The sequence below is a fragment of the Xiphophorus hellerii genome, chromosome 20 (assembly GCF_003331165.1).
Source record: "Xiphophorus hellerii strain 12219 chromosome 20, Xiphophorus_hellerii-4.1, whole genome shotgun sequence".
NCBI classification, from domain to species: Eukaryota; Metazoa; Chordata; class Actinopteri; order Cyprinodontiformes; family Poeciliidae; genus Xiphophorus; species Xiphophorus hellerii.
The window spans coordinates 26667777-26693789 of record NC_045691.1 but is presented as its reverse complement, the minus strand read 5'-3'; the positions used below and the strand labels follow the sequence as shown (position 1 = coordinate 26693789).

At 40.9% G+C, this 26013-nt stretch overlaps 1 protein-coding gene across 1 annotated transcript; it reads left to right on the top strand.

Moving 5' to 3' along the window:
• Positions 1–20522: 20522 nt before the first annotated feature.
• LOC116710011 (inositol hexakisphosphate kinase 2-like) lies at positions 20523–25764 on the top strand. The gene is made up of 5 exons (XM_032548784.1): positions 20523–21252; positions 22099–22333; positions 22432–22616; positions 23271–23446; positions 24449–25764. The coding sequence occupies exons 1-5, from the start codon at positions 20997–20999 to the stop codon at positions 25070–25072; spliced, it is 1476 nt and encodes a 491-aa protein (XP_032404675.1). The 5' UTR covers positions 20523–20996; the 3' UTR covers positions 25073–25764.
• Positions 25765–26013: the final 249 nt, after the last annotated feature.

Below are 26013 nucleotides of genomic sequence, written 5' to 3'. Positions count from 1 at the left end.
GGGGTTCATAAACAGGTCAGAGTTGCAAAAAAGGAATCAGCATATTTCACTTCCTCCCCTTGCAATTTTAAAGCCATATTAAGATGGCCGACTTATTTCCGAGAGAGTGACACTACCAGCTGCAGTCATCCAGCCTGCACTGTTTCCAAACTTCCACAGTCTAACATCGTAAATGCATCTCATCAATCAGTCGATGTGCTTCTACATTTCACATCCTTGGCGTTGGCTCACATAGGTCACAAGGCTTAATGGCCGTGGCTGAGGATGTTACAAAGTCACCGTGTGTTAGCGGTGCAGGGACAGTGTGCAATAAAAGTATTGTTTTTCTAGCATGCTGCCATCCTGCCCTGTGTGTATCACTGCCAGGAAGTGTTGGAGCAGGTGCGTGTTTTTATTTCTCACATGGGTGGTGCGTCTGTGGTTTCCTCGCCACCTGTCAAAGAGATAACGACTCACTTCATTCAAAATAGCAGCTGAGTAATGGTGCCTCAATGGTAATGGCGCCATCAGCCTGTACACTACCAGTAGGACGTGGGTTATCACTAGCATCTTGACTAACACAAAATTACTCCATTCAGTATGCTAACATTAGTGTATAAATTAAAATTATACAAAATTCTAAGTTTAGCTTAAGTGATGCAAGTAATATCAACATGCTAGTCACTCAATATGCTAATATGCAATATGCCATCCTGCTAACATTAGCCTAGTACCTAAAATAAGTATTTTACATCATTTCATATTTATTAGAAATATTTACCATACTGAATGGATTAAGTCAATGTAAGTAAACATGCTACTGACATCATTCAGTATGCTAATATTAGTGTATATTAGTATAAAATAAAAATATCCAAATTGCTAAGGTTAGCTTGAATGCTATCTGTAACATGTGTGGCTCCAGCATGTTAATTTACAGTGACTTAATCCATGCAGTATGACAAACATAGCTAATATATATGATATTATGTAAAATGTCTTGTATTTTAGATACAAGGCTAATGTTAGCATGAGGGAATGGGGTGGCCACCCGTCCCCTAAAATATGGAATAGTATTTGGCTGTTAAATGTTGCGTGAACCGATACAATTTGTTCCGTATTTCTCTAAATGTCCGATACACACGCCTATCACACGCATATCAACAGTAAGTGAAACAATAATGACCAAAATAAAATACAGGAAATATTAAAGTCAACTAAATTGCAGTGGCGGGACCATAACAATAAGAAGAACGTTTGGCCGTGACGTAGGTAGTGCGCCAGTTCGACCGGAACTTACCGGAAGTTGCCCGCGCTGTAAACAACTATCCTCCAAAGAGAGAAGTGCCAAGCCGGGCTAGATGGCTGTTACTGTTAGTTCAGTATTTGGAAGCGTGGCCAACACGAACTGAACGGCTTCCTTCAATTTCTTCGCCACCATTGCTAGTTTTAGCAATGGCTAACTGCAATTCTAAAACGGCGCAGAATGTCGACGTCATCTTTCACAATTTCTTCTGTCTTGGTTGAAATTCTTCAGGAGGGAGGAATCCACTTCAGTGGGAGAAACATATGGGAGAAAGCCCAAATGGAGCAGTGAAGGCGTAGGAAACAATGGCCAGGCCAGGATAATAGCTGGAAGGCTAGGATGAGTTTTCAAGTTTTGATAAGCTGAAATGAAGAACAATAGCCAGTCTCCTACTTTTGTTTTCATGACTGAATATACTGTATTAAGGCACAACTACCCAGATTAATGTTTTGATCCATACCTTTAATTTTAAAAAGATTTTTATTGTTGAAGTGAAAATGGCATTAGGAATGTACCATAGTTTTAATCAGAACCTAATGCATGAAAGACTGCCAGTCTCATATACAAACAATATCACTTATAGATGTCCCTTCCTGCATTATAAGCGGTTACTATGACAACAATACCATTACTTCTAAAAGAGACATAAAACTGGAGATTGTTAACTTTAAAAAAAAGGAGAGCGCCAAGCAGCAAGAGAAAGAGGTAAGCATAAGTTTAGCAGTTTTGTCTTTTTGAACAAAAAATACGCAGCCAGAAAACCTTTAAGGTTTTAGAGATTCTTTACTTTTGCCTCCAATCAAATGAAAACAGAAGCAAGCTGTTATTTAGCCGACCAGTGTTAGATTAACTGTAACATAAAGTTCATAGCTGCCATGACTTTGTTTGTTGGTAAATTTCTCTTACAGACTCTTTATTTCCCTCCTACTTATAGCTACCAAAGTAAAGTACATGGCAAAGGGTAAAATAAATAAAACATGAACAATCACTCTGCTGCTCAAGTTAAAAAAGCAAATGAATATTTCAAACTGCTCCATTTTTGGTTTGTGTTTTACTGCCTTGGAAAAAAGAAGACAGAATCAGAAAATTGGAATTGGGCAACTCACACCTCCCAGAAAATAGTACTGACCAGGAAATATATGTAACTTAAATTTTGCAATATCTTCGATATTTTTTTATGATCTTTACCCAAGTGTTTTCTAATTATTTGCATCTTTAAATCAACATTTTTAAAAGCTTTTGGTACAAACGAAGGTGGCAATTTCTGCAGAGTGAACTAAAACTCAGATATTTAATTTCCTATTTAAAATAATATGACTTGGATAAAATGAATTGGACAGGGCTGCAATGTTTTTCATTTTTACAAGATTACCGCAGTTGATGTCATCCTGTAGTTTCAGATTTTCTCATAAAACCGTGTTCCTGCTAAGTCTGTTTTCTTCTGCTAAGAACATAACTGATCATTTATCGTTTAGTTAACAGGTTTGTTATGGTAAAAGCTTTTGGGATGTCCCTTGATCTAGTTGGTCTATGTATAGCGTTTGCATGTTATGTTAGATCAAAGGGATTCCCCCATGTGTGGAGGGCCTCTGACTGGTATGTGTGGCCTCCTTCGTGCTGTGATAGTGTCGCTGTCAGTGGAAATTTGTCAGGTGGTTGTATCGGCGATGACAAGCTGTCCTCTGACTGAAGACGAGTTTTAGCCTGACATATTTCCCATACATATCTCATTTTCTTCTCCCCCAGCGTGTATGTGCACTCTTTCAGGTGTTGATCAGGCATGGCTTTAATATTACATTTCATCCAGCTGGAAACACGTGGCATAATGTGGCATAAGCTAGAAATTTTACATTGGTGGTGACGTTTGGGCTCTATGTAGGCATTTAGGCAGCGTTTTTATAAGATTGAACAACTTTACGAAATGCTTTTACTAGACCCCTATATCTCTCAAAAGTGAGTTGGTGTTTTATATTGCCTGTTTAGATCAGATTTAATTTATTTACGTGTATAAACTAAGGCTTACACTCTTGTAAGTTAAAAGGTCTCTTTTTAAAAAACAAAAATACTGACGTCACTAATGCTACATTTGCGTTGACTTAATTAGCAAACAATTGCCAAAGAAACTAATCTCCAAAAGCTGTAACTTCATGTTCCCCTTCTGCTGGGGGAACGTGAAGTGAAGTTCATGAAGTTCCAGGAACTACGTTCATCATCGGTTCCAGTGACTGTAACAAAATATTGGAATCCAAATTCAGCAGTTTCCCCACAAGCATATCCAGCTCTGACCTATGGGACTGTTTTTGGTCCAATAGTTCTCCGAAGGCTACAGGAACGGGAATCTTCACTAAAGAGCAACAGATCTTTAATTTCTCTGGTTGCAGTCACATCTTGTGGGATAATAGTACTGAACTTTCACAGAAGATGCTATTAAAGGAATGTCTTTGGTAACTTGGCTCCTTGGGGAAACCTTGTGAAGGCTTAATGAATTTTGATTTCTTAGAATTCATTGTCTTTCTCTCAAAATAGATGTGCACAGTTATTTTGGGTATCAGAACATGAAAAGAGTTGAATGTTTGGAAATTTTCTGCAAATAACTGACTAGTTATTTGCCATATTTGCACTGACAGTACGCTAACGTAATCTGCATTTCCATTGCAAATGTGAAATTACGACGTTTCCATTAAGTAAGAAACAAAATTAAAATCACACGTGACTAAGTTTGTTTGCGCAATAAGTAAATAAAACAACACGCTGTACCATCGTCTTTCTCCCACTTCCTGTCACCTCCTTCATCTTTTCTGCCAGTAGTAACATCCGGTTGTTGACCATGTGACTTGTGTGATGCGAAATTCAATGGACAAGCTGCTCATGTTAGAACCTGCTTGTCACAGTTGGCCACATTTCACGGCATGAATGAAGGCAGCATGACAGAACCACTTTAGGAAAATTTATCTTGGTTGGTATTGAGTGTTATTATCTGGATCGGACTTTGCTGAGCAACATAATTGTCAGATCATCAGACTGATAGATCATGCACTGTGACTGTTCCTGCTTCGGACTCAGATGTCTTCACTTTCTATTATATCACTACACCATGAAAGGTTTGTGCTGCAGAGAGAAAGTTACACCATGCTGAAGTCTCGGGTCCAAGTATCAAATAATGATGTAAAGCTGGAGCCGACAGGACCTGTTTGACCTTCGTGAATGATTCAGGCGCTTACCCAGTGCCAGCAGAGCTATCGTTGCCCTTCTCGTCCGGGAGTTACCAACCCGTCACCATCTCTCAGTCATGGAACGTGTGACAGGTTCTAATCCTGAGATTGTACATCATAATCTTTTCACCGGCTTATTCTTTCTGCTTAGTTGCTCACTTGAGAGGCGTAAAAAGCAAAGTGCAGTCCTTTAAAGGCCTTCATCAGGTTGTTTTTGGGTGCCCATGCCAGGGAAACCAGATGAAAAGATAATCAGGTGGTGGTATTTGTCATTGACGGAGCTCCAAGATATGAGGATATGACCCGCTCTGGTTGCCTTCTACATTCCCGTAAAGTGTCCTTTTGTTTGGAGGATTACTGAGCATATATATAACTCTGCTCTCACCATCACTGGACTCTTGGAGCAGATTTTGGCAGTGCCAGCTATCCCGGGCTGGCATCTCTTCATCCTACTACTGTTGATACCCATTTTGTCCCCCCACTCAGAGGGGCTGTCTCCCTTTTGATGTTGAGTCAAAAGCTCGATGGTGTATTTTTTACCAGCGCACCACTAGTTATTTTCTTTTTCAGTTCACACACATCATCTGAGTGCAAAGAAAGTTGATGCTTTTTCATCATTATCCTGACACTCAGAGCTCTCTTACACTGAATTCGTTGTTTACGACAGATTTCTGCGTCTTTCTCCGTGCCTGACTCTGATTATGCGTACAGCTTTCACTCTTTGTATCAGACAGTTTTGTGTACATGTGCACTACGCTTAAAGAAACACGCTGTGCTCCGACTGCAGGGGATGAAAGCCAAAGAAGGTTTCCTTTAAATTGGTCACTGACTCACTGAGAGGGCAGCTGAGTCAAATGCACTTTGGCGGCTCTCTCATGGCATAAACACTAATGTACTGTATTAATGCAGACACAACAATGTTACTGAAATAGAAGGAAGAATTTTTTTTTGGTAAACACTCTCACTGTAATGCAGTCTTCAGAAAATAAAATAGATTAAACTTTTTGTTTTAAGAAGTAAGATTTGAAGATTTTTTTCTTTAGTCATCTTTATAATTTGTAAAAGAAAAAATAACTGAAAAGAGAAACAAACACCCATAAACTACGTACATGAGTACAGAATTATTTATTACATGTCTGAAATGGACAAAATGGCGACGCATACATCCTAACAGATGATTTGACTGAGAGACGTTTTCTGCATTTGAAATATTGACTGTTTCACCTAATCTCCAATAAAAATATCTGCATAAGTTCTTGTTCTCAAAAATCACTTTTTTTAAAATTTTATTGAAATGAAAATGCTTAATTATGATGTCAGAGATGACTGTTTAAGTGTAAAGAAATTACTTTCCGGTTTTAAACAAATTAAATAATTTTTTTTTCCTTATTAACTGATGTGACTTCAGTTGATAATTATCAAGCTATTAAAAAAAAAATATTTGACATATTTATCAAGTTTCTCCCTCAAGGTCACAGACTAGTTTCAACAATAAAAAACTGAGTCAAAACTTGTGCTACGAAATGTGAAAAGTGAAAAATGTGGCTGGAGTTAGGTGTTATAAAAGAAACTTCAAAGACAAATTGTAATTCTAAACCTTTTTAGTTTATTTTGTTCTAGTTGATCTACCAACTAGACCACTTTAACTTTCTTTGGATCCTGCTATGGAGCTGAATTGGGACCATAAATTTTGTTAAGAAAAAAATTAAACTGCAAAAATGTTTTTGAAACTGAAAACTTTGAGCAAACTTTGTGGTCCCAATTTAGCTCCATATACGTCCTCTCTTTGAGCCTCAGGTATTCTGTAGCCGGTCCATCCAGCAGTCTCTGTATGATCCTCCTGATCTATCAACAAACTCTCATTATGCAGGTACACAGCTCTGTCTTTGGACAGATTAGGACCAGGGACAGGAGGAGAATTAAAATGTTGTCCATTGGCAGTTTGGAGATTACATTGGGTTCAGCAGATCGTGCAGTATCCCAAAGAAAAATTTGTTTTTGTCTCAAATCGTAGTTATTGTGTACGAAGCGTTGTCTGTATCAGATTAAGAGATGAAGTGCTTGTTCTGATGCATAAATGCTGCTGCTTTAACTGAAGGCTGGATGTTCACTTGACAAATTGAAGCAGGAAGGGGGGGGGAGAAACTGCTGCATTGAGCAGCACAGGGTGCATACTTTATCTCAAGGGGGGGAAGAGTCCTAGGGGACTTTCTCTGTAATCCCCCAACACGTGCGCTCTTCCTCACGTGCTCACGACGACTACTGCACTGCAGACTCGTCTATCTGGCGAAAAGAAGAAAAAAGAAAGCGCTGGCAGTGGACCAGACACTGCTTTAAAGCAGCTGGCATTCCTACTCATGCTGATCCCAGACCTCCTATAGGTCACTCACTAAATCAGCACGAGTTATGCTGCACAATATTAGGAAAGCATACAATCGGAGTATTATTTCCAAGTATATCAATAAAAAAAAAATTCTTCCTGTCTTCTTCCCTTTAGCCGTCATCCACCTTTCTGTGTGCGTTAGCTCCTTGTCTGTTATTCTCCTGCAGGGAGAGTTTGTCTGATTTGCCAAAGCACACACAGTCTGATTATTCTTTGTGGTTTATGATGTGCTGTAGTTCAAGCAGATTTTTTTCTACAGAAATATTCTGGATAATGCAATGGCGACTGACTGGTTTTAAAGCTGACATGCACCCTGATTGGAGAATCAAAGACGCAGAAAGAAAGCAACAGGTAGGCTAATTTATTTCCTAACAGAGAGCTTTGCATCATGGGACCATTAAAGATGACTGACGTAAGCCGTCGTATTGCATGTTAAAATATCACATTGATGTCTTTTTGTTTTATTTCATTTACTCAAGTAAATATGAACCATTCAGGTTGCAACTAGAAGTCATGAATGAAATGGAGCAGAAAGAAGTGTAAACGTACGAAATCTATTTTAGATTTTAAAATTTTAATTTTAAAATTTAGCTATTGAGTCCAGAAGACTATTACAGACAGATTTCAAATAAGCAAAAAAAAAAAAAAGCACAACAAAATATCGGCTTATTTAGTGCCTTTCCGCTTCATCGTAACGATTTTCAAATTTCTCTTAAATGCAAAAAGATTCATTGAAATGCGTCTCTCGACTCTTGTCGTTCTGAATTTCCAGTTTTTGAAAATATCTGTTACTTTTTCATTGTATTTGCTTTCTCTTTTTACAAAGCTGTGTTTGAATTCTTTTTGGTTAAAAAAGCTATTTTTTTTTATTGTGAATTTTTACACAATATTAAATACACTCCACCATACCAGATTATACAATACGTCTGATGCCGCCGTCCACTTTTTGTAGAATACAGCTTTCCTCCACAGTTAGAAGTCTGCAGACGTGTTGGTCTTGAATCTGTCTGTTGATTTGTTTTCCAGTCCGTTCGTCCGTTTGTGTGATTTAAAGCTTTGATTTCTGTAGAATAACAGCAGTAAACATCTGTATTCATCTATAAAAAATGGACAAAAAGGAATTACAGGCTTGAAATGTAAGTCTGGAAAATTTAAACTTCAACATAAAGTTTGCAAGATTGTTCGTTTCTTAAAATGGTCTGTTTGTGGTGTATTTTGAAGTATTTGACTTGAATTACTAAACATGTAGTCCAGTATACATGTTTCAAGATAATCTACACCAATTCTGGTAATGTGTGCAAATTCTGGCTTTGCACACATGCAGCCCGGGAAGCTTCAGAGGAAAATGAGCTGGTAAATACAGAATCCAGCAGAAGTGGAAGTATTTGATGCTGATCATGTTCCTTTTATTTATTCCTTTTATATCAGGCTTGTCTGTAAGTTGCTTCGAGATATTTCAAAACGGTTCTTTTCAGTTTACACAACTGCCAATAAAGCGAGTTCTGCTCCTTCAAGGTATATTTAGTCACCAACAGATATAAACTGAGTGCAACAGAAATGTGGATCAGCATTCATTTTAACATTCACACACGCTAACAATAAACCCGTGGGGCAAGATTTGTTGTTCTTGTCTACGGTTCTGCAAATTACGGGTAGATTTTTAAATGGTCTACAAAACAACATGAGGAAGTTGTTGTGTGTTTAACGCTTCTTTGTTGCCGCAGTGACACAACGAGTGTTGCTACACGCTCGGGATGGTTTGTGTCCAGTGGTCTGCAGAGTCACTGTGGAGTATCGTTCTCGGTTAGTCGGACTTAGATAAGAAGTAACATTCTGGTGCCAAACAGTGACTTGCAAAAACCTTCATATTGGTGGAGCTTTTCCGCATTTTGTGGAGGAATGCAGGCAAAACAAGTAAAGGGGGAGTATTTCCCACGTATTTTGTAGCACAATCAAGTAACCATGTTAACTTCAGTTGTTATAATGCTTTATGTACCAAATATGACTTAAAAGAAATTTGACTTTGTAACTTAAGGCCTTGAAATTGGGCCTCTGTCTCTTTAAGAAGCTCCTGCTCTTTCTGAAACTCCACCATCAGGGAGTCGTCCCAACATTGCTCCTCTATTAACCTTTTAACGACGTTTTCACCAGGTGTTTGCTAATTGCTGCTGGCTAGTCTGAAGGGAAGGCTGTTCTGTGAGGCAGAAGCCTGGAAACAGCAGCTCTGAGGACAGCCTGCGTCTCGAATGCCGTGCTAGGTCGCTCCAGGCTCTTGGCACAGATCAATGGTTACATTATGATGTAAAGCTCAAAAAAAGTAGATTTTACATAATACTGCCCCTTTAAGGAATATGCACACTCTTATCAGATGCACTACGTAATTACTAATAACTAAATATGACAAATCAGAACTCAGTTTGCTGTCAAAAATGTTAAGTTACCGTGAAAAGAAAGGTTGTTTCTTGTTTCTCTATATCCTGTACTACAGATCATATAACTTTCACTGCATCCTGTGTTTTAAGCAGAAAAAAACCCGCTCCGCATGCTATTGGTTATCACTTTAGTTATTTGGTCTCAGAGTTTCTCTCTTTATTTATGTGCTTTCTTGTAGCTTTGCCTATAAAGAGTGGCCCCATGAACTTGAGGAAAGTTAGAACTAGGTCTTCAATTAGCTGTAACTGTACTCCACATCGAGGCCTTGCCTTACTGTATTACCTTTTTTTTTTTTTTTGCACGTGTGGGGCTATTTTCCAGTGATTAATATTCATTGGGGCATCGGTCACCCAGGGTTAAGACGGGGCTTTCTGCACACTGTGTTGGTTTACGGTATTGGGTGTCCTGGGTGAAACCATTTTTTTGCCGCATTGATCATGTTACTTTTAATTTAATGATATGAAATTTCAAGCAACGGATTTACCCAGCTCCCGGTCTGACCTGGAACAGGTGGCACGTGTTTTCCAACCACCGACTTCCTTCACTTCTTATTGTTCTTTTGGCGTTATCTACTTTATTATTCTTTTTCTTTTTCTTCATATTTTTTCAAACTTAATTGTTTAAAGGAGCGAGTTGGTCTCCATCGCTTCCTTATAAAGACATGAACACGGTTTGACATTGAGTTGTCCCCCCTGCGTTGACCCGGGCCTTTTTGGGTCAGCGAAAGCAGCATCTAATTCATGTTTGGCCGCACACTGCTGTTTTATTGTTTGCTTAAAGGCTTTGATGTGGAGTTCTACTAATGGGACGCTGTTGTGTTTATGAGTCCCAAGCTTTTTAAAGTATGAGATAAAGTGTGGGAGGGTGTGTGTGTGTGTGTGTGTGTGTTTACATTTGGTGGGAGAGACATACCAACCTGCTAAAGGACGTGTAGCCCCTCTCACGTGCCATTCTGCATGACGGGAGGTGACACACTCAGGACACATCAATATTATTCTGACAAAAAGAAGCGTGCTCATGTCCAAAATAGCTCTATAGTATTAGAACTCCTATTTATGAAACTCTGCAGTAAAACTGTCACTGGAAAAGCACGCGCTTTGGCAGCCTGATTATTTTTTTCCTTACACTCACATCTTTATGTACTCCTAGTTTCCCTTAAGAGAATATTCCAGTTTTAGACTAAAGTTGGAGTAAAGATGCCTTTCTACTTTTGTACGTAACTGAGAATGCTGACCTGGTCAGTTTTACCAAAAATATTGCTCAACATATTGCATAAAATTGAGCTTTAGGCTTGAAGTTTGACCAAAAATGTATTTTATTTCTTGGTAAAGCCTTTACTAGAGCTTCAATGTATTGTTTCAGGGTTCGAGGCAACACAAAGTATCTTAGTGCACGCTGAAGGAGTGGAAGGTAAAGGATACACTTTTTTTTTTTTTTTTTACAAATAGAAATCTTAACGGTCTGCTGTGATTTTTTTATACAGCTTTACTTACAATACTTTGTAGAACCGCTAGCATTACCTCCAGCTGTGGCATGTACTTGTTGATTTAGGCAAGGCAATGCAAGCAATATATAAATTGGAAGGAGGGACACTTTCTGTTACTGGGTCACTGCAGAGTTCATGGAACATCAGCGAGAACAACAATGTGATGGTTTCTTTTATTCTTCATTCTAGTGTTTACTTATCTCCCTTTATGTTTCAATCTGAAACTTAAGTGCATAAATGCCTGGCCCTTGGTTTCTGTGTCACAAACGGTCTCTGCCAGTTTTTGCGTACCTGATCCTCAACGTTGGCTTTAAAAAACAAACGCTGCCCCATCCACCACATGTAAAGCTAAAAGATAGCAAGAGACTATTGAGTGCTGTTGGCTTACAGCTGTGTTAAGTGCCCTATCTTTAGAAATACTACAACGTGTGCTTAACACCTGTACAGTTAGAAATTGGTTCAGGCACCAGTCTGATATTTCTGCTTCACATGTGTCGACAGGTATCATTTCTTTACAGTATGTCACCAATTTCTCTGCCTGAGGCTCAAAAGGAGATGCGTTTTGACCAATGAGAGCCTTGCTTTATTCACACTAACCAGTCAATCAAAGGGCATTGATTTAAAGCAACTTACATGTTCATTTTGTTAACCTGTTGTTTTATGACTGCTACAAAATAGGAACAACACATTTTATTTTATTTTTTTATTTTTTTACCTCATAATCAGTTCTTGTGTCAAACTGTTGATTAATATAATGCTTTCCTTTCCTTTTCAGAATTTTGTCTTTCACCGACCAGATGATCAGCATTTCACCATGACACTGAAGTGATTTTAGGGATTAAGAAGAGACCGTCCTATTCAAACCGTGCTGAAGTTCCAGGAAACCAAAAAGTGTGGGTTAGTGAGTCCCTTCTGACCTTGTCCAGCTGCAGCTTAGAGGCCCAGCCAAGACAAACATAAAATCAGTCCGGTCAAGACATGTATGAGTCTCAAAACATAAAAACAACCCAGCGAAGCAGGGTTCAGGTTCTCGTAGCAGAGCTAACATTGCTGGACTTTTTGGCTTTTTAGTTTTTTTCATATTCAACATTTGCTTTCAAGTTTTTCCCAAAAGCAATTCTGTGCCAAACCAAAGCTGATAAACTGCATTGTCTCTGGTCTGCAGCCAACATAGGCTCTGATTAACGATGCTGGGTTCTTTTCTGAGTGAGTGTGTGCGTGACTGCAAAAAAAAAAAAAATGTGCCAAAGGATAAATCCTGGACACATGACATCCCCATCCCGGTTTCCTCCACAGTTGGAGGGCTTTACGGCTTTAAAAGTAAATCTTTAGCTGTAAAGACTGTACGGTCCACAACTCGCCGTCCAATCATCAGTTCTGGCTGCTGTTGCATACTGGGAGAAAAACAGAGAGGTGACATAAAGCACATTGCTTCCATGTCTTCCATTGACACTCCTCTTTGAACGTATCCACATCTTATAGAAATTTTCTTTATACCAATAAGAGCCATTTTGGGGCCCAAGGAAAGCCATGAAGCTGTAAACGTTGCCTTCATTAGCAAGAACGAAAATATCTAAAATGTTATTGTTGCCCCTAATATTTAGATCTGCTTCTACAGAACTAAATATTAGGTCTGTATAGGCATGAGCTAATGGACATAACAAAATTAAACATTGCAATATCAATCCCCAGTTGCGGTATTAAACATGTTCCTTTTATTTCAGTTGTAGTTAAGGTTATATTCACACCAGCTGTAATCTGGTCTGCTGTAATCAAAATCTAGTTTGTTTGATTAGAAAGTCCGATTCGCATGGGGAGGTGTGACTCAAACTCTACTGTCCAAAACAGTAAACTCTGGTCCGTCTAAAAACCTCAGTCTCAGTTCGGTTAACTCTGGTGAAGTTTGAACACATATGTGGATGCCAAGCAGACCTGAGCAGGAAGCAGACTATAGCGCAGGGCATTCTGGGTAGATACAACCCAAACAAGCGTGCGAGTCAAGCGTCAGCGAGAGAAATGTCTTGTGGTGTTTCGCCAAGTACAAATCTTACAATTGCTAAAATGTGAAGAAAGTTGCGCTCAGTGTCTTTTTCAGAGAAAACAGCTTAGGTAAAAACAAACTTTGGCCTTGTGTTGATGGTAAAAAAAACTAAAACTTCCTGGAGTTACCTAACGATGCATTTGACTGTGTTACTCTGTCCCATGCCAAAGTTCATGTTTGGATTGAGTAAGGCTCCTCTTTGTTTTTAACCAGGTTCTGAAATCCTTGTACTACATTTATTTTTTATTTTATCTATTTATTTATTTATTTCGAACATGATAGAAGTATAAAATCACATATGAACAAGGAACTCAAAAGACATATTTTTTGTACCTCAGTAATCTTAACATGCTCAAAAAGGATTATGTTGAGTAGCAGTAGCACATCTCAGTGAAGATACTTGTACTCGTCTCAATCTGCTCATCTTCCCTCTATTTTTTAGTCTTTTATACTTTGCTTTTTTGCTTAATTATCAAGCACAAAAAAAATGTATTTATTTTCTTTTCAAGTGCGTAAGAAAACCATATCGTAACACTTTCCAAAAATGTCACCTGCATATGCGACAAAGACATGTTGCCGACACATGACCACCAGATACCTCCATAGTACCTCGGTGTCTGCACCCCGTTGCCAGAGGATTGTTTCCTTCCCCATGTAATCCCCGTGTTTATTTGTCTGGTACATTTGGCATGTTGCAGGCTTTCTTTATAAATAGCCTCTCCTCGGCCTGAATTGTCAACAGCATGTGGTATTTTTAGTGAAGAGAGGATTAGGTGTTTAGTGAGCCATGAGGATTTGGTTAGCAGGTTTATCAGGCTTGATGTGACTTGAGATGATCGGTCTGGAAATGACCCCGCACGTAGGTAAGATCAGCCTTTTTCCACTGCAGGCATGCCAGGGACGGGGACAGTGACGGTACGCCACGTTGCTCCGTGTCCCAGTGGGTTCGTGAAGCACCGTGTTTCTCCTCTATTAGCATGTGATTTCTATGTGTGGACTCCTCTGGGTTCTGTACATGCAGATACTTATGCCCTGTTGGCCTTAATGTAAATCCTCAAAGGTAAAATTCAATCTCATGTCACCTCATTTGGCTTCGTTCCTTCATTCAGGTCCCAGTTTAAACATACATCCAGGACTTGGCTCATATTTATTGGAGTAGCATTTGGGACAAGCACTTCATACATGAGAGGTTAAAGTTAGTTTGTAGGACAAACCATTATAGCAGTAGGGCTTATCATATTTTAGATTAATTTGCACTTCATACTCTCTGCCAGTCCCTCCTTGTCTTTCACCTGTTTTACGTCTATAATCACTCACCACTTCTATATTAGCTTTCTGCACGTCTAAAGTCACTGGCCTCACAAGGACGAAAGGCCAACTTCACCCTTCCTTCCTCCCCACTGGCCTGTGGTTCTACTCTCTGATCAGCCCTGTGACTCAAATAAAGGTCATTAGTTTTTGCTGATTAATTGCTTTTGATAGGATGTTGCAGAAATAGAAATTGGTAGAGATGCTTGCAGATTGTTGAGCAGCTTTGGCTGCATCTACCTGGGAAGCTCGGTGTAACATTGTCCACAACACCGTGAGATAAACTTTTTTATATATATTTTTCTATATAGACGGAAGTATTCCAGGTGTTAAAATGGCTGAAAGTCTGTACATCTGTGGGAAGACTCAAAAATTGCTGTTTGCAAATATTCTCCATCGACCTGCAGCTGCAATTGCAGTTAATGGACTCGTTGCACATTAGTGAATGTAATAGTTATTAATGACTATGTTTCCATTAACCGTAAAATTGCAGAAACTGAAGTTAGGAAAACAAATTTGCTTAATGCAAGCACGACAATCTCGGAGAAAAGTCTTTCTATAAAAAGCTTTTGCGCTAGGTTGAGGTGGTTCTTCAGCCGTATGGATGCAATATTTTCACATCACACGAGTTACGTGACGAACAGAAAGATGTTCTTGATGAAAAGGACAAAGAAGATGACAGGAAGTAGTAGGATGAGGATGTTTTTGTTTTTTTGTCTTTTTTTGTGGACAATGTGCAACCAAAGATCTCTCAGCGTCGCACAGTTCATAAAAAGTTGCGAATGTGTTGAATCTCTTCTGTAAACTCGTCGACTACAAGTTTCCCCAAAGCGCCGCATACGTAGCTGTTCCCAGGCATCAGGGGCTTGTCACTCCAAACTCCTGAATAAAACGCCGACGTCTCCTCTGATGTTCTGATAGATGAATATATCTCATGTAAATCTCTACATCCATCGCTGTCACAATTATTAATGACTTCTTACATAAAACAAGCTTATTCACATGTGATCTTAATTTAATTTCTCATCGAAAGGAAACACTCCAATTGCGAGACAGTGTTTTTTCTTTCATTAGTAGCAGAATATCGACAAAGATTTGTGCACATTTGTAAGGGAAACGTAGCTAGTGACTGAGGCGGGACAGGAAACACAATCATGCCACTGTTTTTAGAGTTTTATTTCTGAGGAAATATGGAAAACCGCGTCCTATTTCTTCCTGTTACAATATGCGACACTTTGCATATCTGTCTTTCTTCAGTTTTTACTGACGTAAACCAGAGCCATATTGTTGCTCTTTTCTTTCGCTTAGCCCTTCGTCCTGAACAGGTTGCCAGTGTCTAACAGAGCCATAATATTATATTATTATAATATTTTATTATTTGAAACAAAGTAACACTTTTTGCACATTTTTACAAAACCATGCGAATATTTACATTACATTAATTTGCTCACAATTATCAGCCTCTCCTCTACGCGCCTCCACAACTGCTTTATTTTTAAGCATTTATCATCTTTGTTCTTTACATCACGCTATAAATAAATGTGAATAACATCAGATGAATGCCACGTGTGTGTGTTTTTTTTATGTGACTGCTTTGAAGTCCTCTTACACACACGGGAATTATAAACTAAATGACCTCAGTGAGTTATTTTGCCAACAATTGAACAGGAACGATACATAAAGTTGTCCCAGAATCGTATTTTGCCAAGCAGCCATAGATTTTCAGCTGATTTTTGCTTTATGGAAGCCAAGCAGCTGCTCCAGCCTCGATTATTATCCACCTTCTCAGCGGCGTCAGTGACAAACTCGGGTCAGAGAGTTGATTTTCTCCCTTCACGTTCTGTTGCAAGTGATATTTGCTTGCTGATTAAAGCGTCGACATCGGTTTCTCCTAACCTGTTGATTGGTAAGGGAATGTCAAGACACCTTTCTCTTTGACCTCGAATGAGTCGTGACCTTCTTCTGCTACGGTTGCATGAGCCTCCAGCATGTTTCGTTTTCAAAACCGCACTCCGTGTGCGTTCACTGTTGGACAGATTCAAATCTGGCCTGTTTGTTTTGCCAGTGTGTGATCTAATTGAGAAATGTTGTCTAGCTGCTTGGATGATTTGTGGTGTGATGGCTGCATTCCAGCCTCCTTCCGCCTACATGTGTCAGCGTCGTCTTTTTTAATTTCTTTTATGCGGCTGCCACGTACTCGCCAAAGCTTCAGGAAGTGTCCCATTTCCTACAAGGTTACGGAACTGATTTTCCCGAGGATGTTCTCAAAGTAAAAAGTTTGATTGACTTGAGCAGAAATAACTTGCACTGCATTGGGTTTTTGCAACACTTTAAAAAGTACCCTGTACAATAAAGCTGGAAAAATATATATATTTTTTAACGTTGTAAATTGTCTCCAACAAAGTTAACCTAACTTATTCTCTGCTGCTGATACTCAACTTAACTGGTTTGGTGAACTAATTTTAATAGTTAAAATTTAATAATGAGTTCACTAAGTCATCTTTGCAGGATATTTCCTGTGTTTTGACTCATCACTTGGACTTTTGTACACAGATCTGACACAAAGCACTTGCTCCCAGGATAAGATTTATTTTCGCTTAAGTTTCTTTTCCTGTTGGACTGGATTCCAGACAAGCTGGTTATGCTCACTGATGCGCCTATTAAAAATAAGTAGCTCCCTCACAAGCTTTAAAGGAATTTTAAAAACCTGTATCAAACAAAACATGCTGTGTATAGAAATGGTTTTGGAAATCTCATAAATGAAGTAGAACCTGAGTTCTTTAGAATATACACCCTTGTTTGTGACGCTAGCCAATCACTAATTTAAGATGCTAAAGTCATTCAGAAGTATTTTGAATGACATGCTTGTATCTGTTTATATTGCACCGTGTTCCAAATTATTATGCAAATTGGATTAAATTCTCATAAAGATTAAATTGTTTGTTGTGCTATTAAATTTATAGATTTTATTGTGTGTCAGGGCTCTTTGAATCACTATAATTAATTTCAGAGAGCTGGGTTGATTAGTTTGTCTGGTGAGCTCAATTAAAGGAAATCTACTTAAGAAGGATGTTCCACATTATTAAACAGGCCACAGGTTTCAAGCAATATAGGAAAGAGAAAGGATCTCTGCTGATGAAAATCATCAGATAGTGTAGTGCCGTATGACAAGATATGAAAACATTAAATATTTAACGAAAACTGAAGCGTTATCATCGTACTGTGAAGAGATTTGTGGCTGATTCAGAACAAAGATGGGTTTGTACAGATAAAGGCTTAATGAGGAAGGTTTCTGTTAGACAAATTCATCAGATTAAGAGAGCAGCTATTAAAATGCCCTTACAAAGCAGCAAACAGTTATTTGAAGCTGCTGGAGCCTCTGGAGCCTCAAGGTGGAGGATCCTCCAGAGGCTTGTTGTGCATGAAGCTACTATTGGGCCCCTAACCAGAGCTCACAAGCAGAAACGGTGGCAGTGGGCCCAGCCGTACATGATTAATTTTCAAACAGACTTGTTCACTGATGACTGCTGTGCAACCCTGGATGGTCCAGATGGACGCAGTAGTGGATTGATGGTGGACGGCCACCACGTCCCAACACGGCTGTGACGTCAGCAAGGAGGTGGTGGAGTCATGCTGTGGGCTGAAATCATGGGGAGGGAATCATTGGTCGGCCCCTTCAGAGTCCCTGAAGGTGTGAAAATGACCTCAGCAAAGTATATGGACTTTCTGATTGATCACTTTATTTCATAGTTCAAAAAAAAGAGCCGTACCTTCAGTAGTAAAATCATCTTCATGCATGACAATGCACCATCTCATGCTGCAAGGAATACCACTGTGTCATTGGCTGCTATGGGCATGAAAGGGGAGAAACTCATGGTGTGGTCACCATCCTCCTCTGACCTCTGACCTCAACCCTATTGAGAACCTTTGGAGTTTCCTCAAGCAGAAGATCTGAGGGTGGAATGCAGTTCATATCAAAGCAGCAGCTCTGGGAAGGTTTTCTGACATCCTGCAAAGAAATTCAAGCAGAAACTCCACAAACTCACAAGTTCAATGGATGCAAGAATTGTGCTGTGAAATCAAAGAAGGTTCTATGTTAACATGTAACTCGGTCTGTTAAGATGTTTTTGATTGAAATAGCTTTGATTTTAGTACATGTGAACACTTAATGCTGCACATTCAAAGAATGACCGTTTGCAGTTTTTTATAGTCCATAAAATGTTTAGAAAATCTGCTGTGCTTAATAATTTGGAACAGTGCATTTTGAGTTTTTTATTTTTGAAAAAAATACTGTTCTCATGGGGAGCTTTGTTCAGTAAAATTTGATTTGTACTGTAATAGTTCATGACTTGAAAATTATACTGACCATCATTTGCATTTAAGAAAATCTGAGAAAATATCACTTAATAATTTGGAACACGGTGTATGCTTCGCTGCAGAAAATCTTTCCTGCCAACAGCCATCATAATTTTCAATAACTCTCTGAATAATCTAAATTAATGAGTTATACCAACATTTAATTCCCCTTTGGGATTCATAGAGTACTTTTGAATTTGAGTTTGATCTATATATTTAAGATATAAAATTGTACCGTCCAGTATTTTATTTGTTCATGTAGATTTTCTTTTTGTTGTTGTTGTTGTTTTGTTGTTTCTAACAAGCTAACAAGCTTACTTGTTAGCAGTGACTTGAATAGAGACAAACAATAACTGACCGACTTGATCTGCCGTTATTTTTGCCTGCTGAGATAATCTGTGCCAATAAGTGCTAGGAGGGTTGAAGATGAGGATTACAGTTTCCACTCCGGTCAGGACACGAAGCCTAAGCCACCTTGAATGTCACCACTGCTCACCACATCTCCTGCTTAAGGCAGCGCCCTCCAGCTCCAGCTTTGGAGGAAGGTTTTAAAATGACCACCAGGAATGGGAATAACACACGTTTAGAAAAGCATAAAAAGCAAACTTCAGGTTAAAATTGACAACATTTTAATTTCTTCTCGTTGCTATTAGAGACGAACCGATAAGAGATTTGTGCCTTGGCCTGCAGTACATTGAGAAGCGTGTACTTGAGGATGATTGACAGCGCTAGGGCCTTCCTCCCGGCTCTGGTTGGTTGTTTTTGACCAGGAGCCGTGCATTTTTGCAGATCGCCGGGAGTGGGAGCAGTTAGATTTTTGCACAGATTATCTGACTCATACCATGCTGTCACAACATAGCGACAGTTTGAACAAATATTTAAAAATCAGATTTTTTTTATATAGCTATAACTGTACTGTAGCTTTAATGTGGCCCAAACTGTACCAATGACCCTCACGTTATACACATCGAAACCTGCCACTCGATCTCAAGTAGGGAGCTATATTTTTAGTGCCATTCGGAGTAACCATGGCGACAGAATCAGTCAAAAACCACATACATGGATGTTCTGAATCCACTATGTTTGATTATTTGCTGTGTCACCACAGCTTCAGTTACAAGTATTATTCAACATTCAGTTTACAGACACATCTGTGCTCTGTTCAGACGTGAAGACGGTATGTTGATACCTTTTAGGGTCTTTCCACACTTTGCCTCTTAGTTTGCCACAAAGTTTGATGAAAACATTCGATTTTAGAGTCTAACCGACATTGGTTTAGACTCAATGTCTCACCCAATGTCGGTTAGACCCATTGTCCAACCAGTGGGTTGTCTTGGTAGGTTTACAGTTGTGCCGTACGCTTTCCATTTCCGGATGATGGCTTCATAAAATGTTCTAGTTTTGAGTCTTCTTTTCACAGTAACAACATCAGCCTCGAAGAGTGTTGTTGCTTTTTGTGTGTCCAACTGGCTGCTCACTGGTCAGGGCCGGTCAAATTTAAAATGATTCTTTCAGGTCACAAGCAAATTTCATAGTCAAGTCAATTTTACTAATAAAGCACAGTTAATGCCACAAACATGGACTCAGTTGGTGCAGCTTTTAGTTGCTTCCCAAATTTTATAGTCTCTAGAAATGTGTTTGTATGTTTTTAAACTATGTAAGGACCCGATTTAAGTATTAAAAATATGATCTGATCTGGAAGATCTTTTTGATTTACTGGGCATGCTCCTTGTCTTGGTCTACTTGTACCCGTCTTTCTGGGGAATCAATGTTGCCTGTCCTGTCAGACTTTAAAAACCCTGCCATCACAAAAACACGGAAACAAGTGAGTCCAGCCTCGGCTTCCCTTCTGGATTTTATTTCTCTCTCCCTTCCCCCACTGCCTTTGTTTGCTTTGCCTCTTCGCCTCGAAGGGTTACCACCCAACAACCTGCTTTGGAGGCTCCTGGTTGGTGGACTCCTGGTGTCGGGGCGGGCCAAGCGTCAGGCTTGTGAGGGTTTTTACCAGTGGTGAAGAGGCTCTCAGAAGCATTTAGTCTGCAGCGGAGCAGGATACCTCTCTGCTGGTCCCGTCTGCTGCAGCAGCAGCAAAGTGTCCGTGGCATGACACTCTGAAAAGCGCTCTTCTCGTTCTTCCCTGCGTCAATTTCTGCCTGGGAGAAAGTTCAGAGGAATAAAAAATCGACTGATTTCTCTGCGCCGTTTCCTCTCCATTTCTTCTTTTCTTTGTTTTGAACCAGCAGAGTCCCCCGAGAGCCGAGCAGATCATCACAACGTCCAACCTCTGAGGACACCGGGGCAGTATTTTTGCAACAATCCGCAACCTCAATGCGACACACAAGGACTTCCGATCAGGAGATCTTCAGCCCGTGAGCGTCCCTAACAGACAGAGGGTTCCCCCCCCCCCCCCCCCCCCCCCCCCCCCTCCACATTCGAGCATGAGTGTGTGAGGAGGCTAATGCCCGCCGCAGGGTGGCCAGTGCCAGAGGAGGATGAGTCCGGCTCAGGCCCAGGAGGCCATGGATGCAGAGCAGAAGCAGCAGCAGCAGCAGCAGAACCACCAGCAGCACCAGCCGTGCTACATGGAGAAGGGAGTGATGCTTGAGCCCTTTGTGCACCAGGTGGGGGGGCATTGCTGCGTCCTGCGCTTCGGGGAGCAGACCATCTGCAAGCCCCTCATTCCCCGGGAGCATCGGTTCTACAAGACTCTTCCCGCTGCAATGAGGAAGTTCACCCCACAGTACAGAGGTAGAGAGCATTCTTCTAACCTACACGGCGACTGTCGTTTAAACGCAACACTCCTTTTACTTATGCTGTGGATCTGCATGACTTTGGATTTTTGTTTTTTATTATTTAATTCAAACATCTTATGAGCTGGTGAAGGTCCTGCATGAGAGACGGATCAGTAGATTGTTGTGAGGCACTTCCTACAACTACAGAAGCGTTGTTGTTTTTTAAAAGGCTGCCAGAAATTACTAAGTTTCTCCACAAGAGGGTGCCATAGCTGGCAGCCGTCTGGACACCATTATCCCCCGTCTGTTGTTTATTACCGTTAGTAATAAATTAGGCAAGTCGGGGTGAATGGGTGGGAGCCGTTGTTTGTTGGCAATACAAAAATCCATGAAGCTGCTGGGCGAAAGGCACCGCAAAAGATAACGTTGTAGCTGTTTGTGATATAAGCAAAGTTGGGATGTTTTGAAAATACACAAATGTCCCGAGGTTACTGTTCTGGAGATCAGGAACATTTGAGGCACGTCTCAGTATGTATTTCTGTGTCCTCTGAGTTAATTTTAGACTCGCAGATGACGAAAACAGCCGACTTTGAGTCACCTATCGCTGCTTCACTCGGTAGCAGCCTACACACTGAGAAGTGTTTCTGTCAGTGACACCCGGAGCTCACACAGATGTGTTTAGTGATCGGGAAAGTTTCAGGCTGTTGAGTTTCCAACCGGTCAACCAACGAAAGACCGGACAAGAAAGTTGTCTCAAGCATATATTTCTTTCTATTTTATTTATTGTTGAATGTATGACTCGTTGAAGCAGATGTAGAACGTTTATGTTCTTTTCTTCTTTCATTTGCTCCCCCCATCTCAGGTGTCGTGTCAGTCAGCTTCGAGGAGGATGAAGAAGGGAATCTTTGCCTCATCGCCTACCCCCTGCACAGCGACCTGCCGGCTGACGTCGAAAACAAAGACCCCTCCGCCGATTGTGATCCCAAGAGGAAGATGCTCCACCGGGGCCAAATGGTCACGTCCGCGCAGATTTTGGAAAGCGAAATCTACAGCAAGGACGGCCGAGGCCACCGCTTTCGAAAAGACCAGGACAAGAGGTGAGTCGGGAGCCGGCGCCCGTCAAATTGAAAGCGACGCGCGGTTACCGTGAAGTGTGTCCATGTCCAGTTAACTTAAAACTCTGTGTTTCATTTAGGTGGCACTCGCTGCAGGACTACCTGGAGATGGAGCAGCCGCAGCAGGCAGAAGTGCTCCACTACAGCCTGGAGCACAGTCACAGTAACGCCGCCCCGCAGCTCAAACACAACCCCTTGATCCTCAAGTGTCAGCAGCAGCATCTGCAGCGCATGAAGGAGAACGCCAAGCACCACAACCAGTACAGTATCCTTCAATGCCGCAAGGTTTCCCAGCCTCTAGATCGGGTCTGAATATGCGCAGACAGGCACCGGGTGGCGCTTTCCTTTTCTCCTTTGGAGAAGAAAAACAAAGTGGTCATCTGAGATATTTTTTATTATTATTACAGCGTACAGTGCGTGTTTGTAAATTAACGACTTGGAGGTTGGTTGTGAGTCAACCTTTGACTTTTTTTTGGTTGTTTTAAAGAAAGATAACATCAAAGACAAAGGTATTTATTATTTTCTCGTGTGAGTGTGTGGAAATTGGCAGTCAGATTTAGCAAGCCGTGCAGGAGGAGCCGTCAAAAACCCGCCGGTGGCTCCACGTGCCGCTCAAGGTGCCCTCAGTTTCTCCTTGAGCACCCGACCCCCAAAGCGTCTGTGCGCACCACTGCGTTTACCCATAGCCTCGGCTTGTACCTGAACCCACTATTCAATACTCTGCTACCAGTTTCCTAGCAGAAAGGATGTGTTACATCAGTTACTTGATAATATCTTGATCCGATGTTCTGGTTCTAATAATGCAATGAATCGGAAACCTTTAGTTTTTTTATCAACTAGCCGTATAGCGAGGGCGCAAGTTTCTTTTTATTCAGGCGTTACGTTCTACAGCTACATCCTCCTTAACCCGGTGTCTCAGAGTTCATCTTGCTGGAGAACCTGACCTGGCGGCACACGATACCGTGTGTGTTGGACCTGAAGATGGGAACGCGGCAGCACGGAGATGACATCTCTGAGGAGAAGAAGGCCATACGCATCCGCAGGTGCCAGCAGAGCACATCAGCCGCCTTAGGGGTCCGCCTCAGTGGCATGCAGGTGTGAAGAGTCATACTTGGTTTTATTTTTTTTTTTTGCTGTTAAAAAATGACATCACTACTTCATTGATTTTTTTTTATTTATTTATTTTTTTGTGCCTGCCACCCGGGCCAGACTTCAGAAAGGGCTTACGGGGGGGGACTCACTTAGTATGTGGTGTTTTTATCAAAATATTGTTGTGTTTTTATTTATATTCTTTAAATTACACTCAAATATTTGAAAATTATCATATTTCTTGATCCAGCAAAAAACAAAAAAAGGGGGAGGAGGGATTAAACCAATTCGGACCCTTCAAATGTTCTGTAATTTAAACGATCAAACATTATTATTTTCTAGGATAAGACACCAAAAACTTGCTCTAGCCCAGGGGCCCTTATTCTTCTAAGTCCGGCCCTGTCTGCCACCAGCACTGAGCTTGTCTTACCTTAAAACTGTAAGAAACAGATAGTTGGTCTACATTAGGCATCCTCTGAACACCAATATCTAACTAATTATTTCTGTTTTAATTTTATTTTTTTAACGAGACAGTATTATGGAAAATCAACTTTTTCATAATGTTATTCTCTCGTCAAAACATATCTGAAGTGTTGCCTTCATTCTTTCATGCATGTTTGAGAAATCCTTTAATCTCCCATGGCAACCATTCAGCTGTGAAAAACGCCTCGTTGGACCAAGCCCCGCCTTCAAGGCGCAGCTCCTCCTCTGAGCTTCTTGAAGGCGGAGTTTCAGAAAGAGCAGGAGAATTTAAAGAGACAGAGCCCCAGTTTTAAGGCGATAAATCAGGAAGCGAAACTTCTTTTAAGCCCTATTTGATGTATACAGATACATATATCACTTTCTATAACAACTGAAGGTAACATAGTTGTTTGATTATGCTATAAAACAAACAAAAAAAAACAATACTGCCAAAATATGAAAACAAAATATTTTTGCAAAGCATATTCACAGAAAAAAAACATAAAGTTCTAATTTTCTTATTTTAAAATCTTTCGTTCTCTGCAGGTGTACCACTCTGACTCTGGCCAGCTCATGTTCATGAGCAAGTCCCACGGCCACAAACTGACCGTGGCAGAATTCAAAGAGGCTCTGTTCAAGTTCTTCCACAGCGGCCGGCGTCTGAGGCGGGAGCTGCTCTCGCCGGTGCTGAGCCGGCTCAGGGAGGTGCAGGCCGCCCTGGAGTCCTGCGAGTCGTACCGCTTCTACTCCAGCTCCCTGCTCATCATCTACGACGGGGCGCAGCGCAGACGACACTTCTCCAGCACCGAAGACGGGCTCTCTGACGGCGAGGAGGAGGAGGACGACGAGGAAGAAGTGGAAGCTGAGCCTAAAATGGACGAGTACGAGGAGGAGAGCGAAACGGAGGGCGCGTCCGGCTTTCCTCACACCCCGGCGCCATCTAGCGACAGCAGTAGCAGCGGCGGCGGTGGGAGCTCCAGCATCAGCCAGTCCCGCTCGGACCTCCGCAGCCCTGCGGTGGATGTGAGGATGATTGACTTTGCTCACACCACCTGCAGACATTACTGCGAGGACAGCGTGGTCCACGAGGGCAAGGACAGCGGCTACATTTTTGGCATCCAGAACCTGATCACCATCATCTCTGAGCTGGAGAACCACTGCACAGACTGAGCAGTGAGACAAAAAACACATTCAGGCTCCAAGCCGCGGACTCAGACCCTCAGTCCCTGGAGAGAACTGCTGTAGCGCCGTAGCCGTTTCTTTACCTCCTCCTGTTTTCACCATTGATGCTTTTTTTTTTTTTTGGTGTTACCGTTGGGACTGACAGCCAACCAAGAGTAACAGCAAAGAACCGTCTTTGTGAACGTCCCGTTTTAACCCCAGCAACCAATAAGAAGAAGAGGACGGCCGTGGATGCAAAGCCATCGAAACGTCTAAGATCAGCAGGTGTTCTCATCTCAGATTTCCAAAGAAAGTGTCATTTTGCACACGCACGCACGCACGCACGCACGCTCTAAAAGGGGGGCGTGTGTTCGAAACAGGGAAGAAGCAGAGGACAGAGTGTGAGGAGAGAAGCGGCTCATCCTGCCGTCGTCGTCTCCTAAAGCGAAACAAATCTCAGAGTTGATAGAGAGATATTTATTTATTTCATTCGTTTCGTAAAATAAACTATAAAGGACAACAAGAAAAAAGAAAGAATATGTATGGAGGCTAGTACATTCCATATTATTAATGTTAAAGTAATGATATTGATTAATATTGTTATTTGGCATGGTTGGATACCTCTCCCTTGTTTGTTTGTTTTGTTTTTTCCCGTGTTGTCCACGATTTGTTGGAGGGGAATTAAAACCTTTGTGGTAGCAGCATGTCTTCTGTTGTTTGTTAAGGTGGTGAGAGAACAAATTGATTCAGTAGATTTGAATGCAGCAATCAAACTTTATGCAGATCTTCCAGAAACCAGAGTGAGTCTATGACGTCGAATTCATTCGTGTCTCACATACTTAGAGATTTAAGAAATAAATAAAATACCTCCAGCATCTACTTGTATTCACAAAGGATCAAACACTCTCATCGTCTATGAATATCATTTTCATTTTGGGCATTTTGTTGAT

Coding starts and splice junctions, on each gene's coding strand:
- LOC116710011 (XM_032548784.1), top strand. CDS start 20,997: ATGAGTCCGGCTCAGGCCCAGGAGGCCATGGATGCAGAGCAGAAGCAG. Junction 21,253..22,098: donor GTTCACCCCACAGTACAGAG/GTAGAGAGCATT, acceptor CCCCCATCTCAG/GTGTCGTGTCAGTCAGCTTC. Junction 22,334..22,431: donor CGAAAAGACCAGGACAAGAG/GTGAGTCGGGAG, acceptor TGTTTCATTTAG/GTGGCACTCGCTGCAGGACT.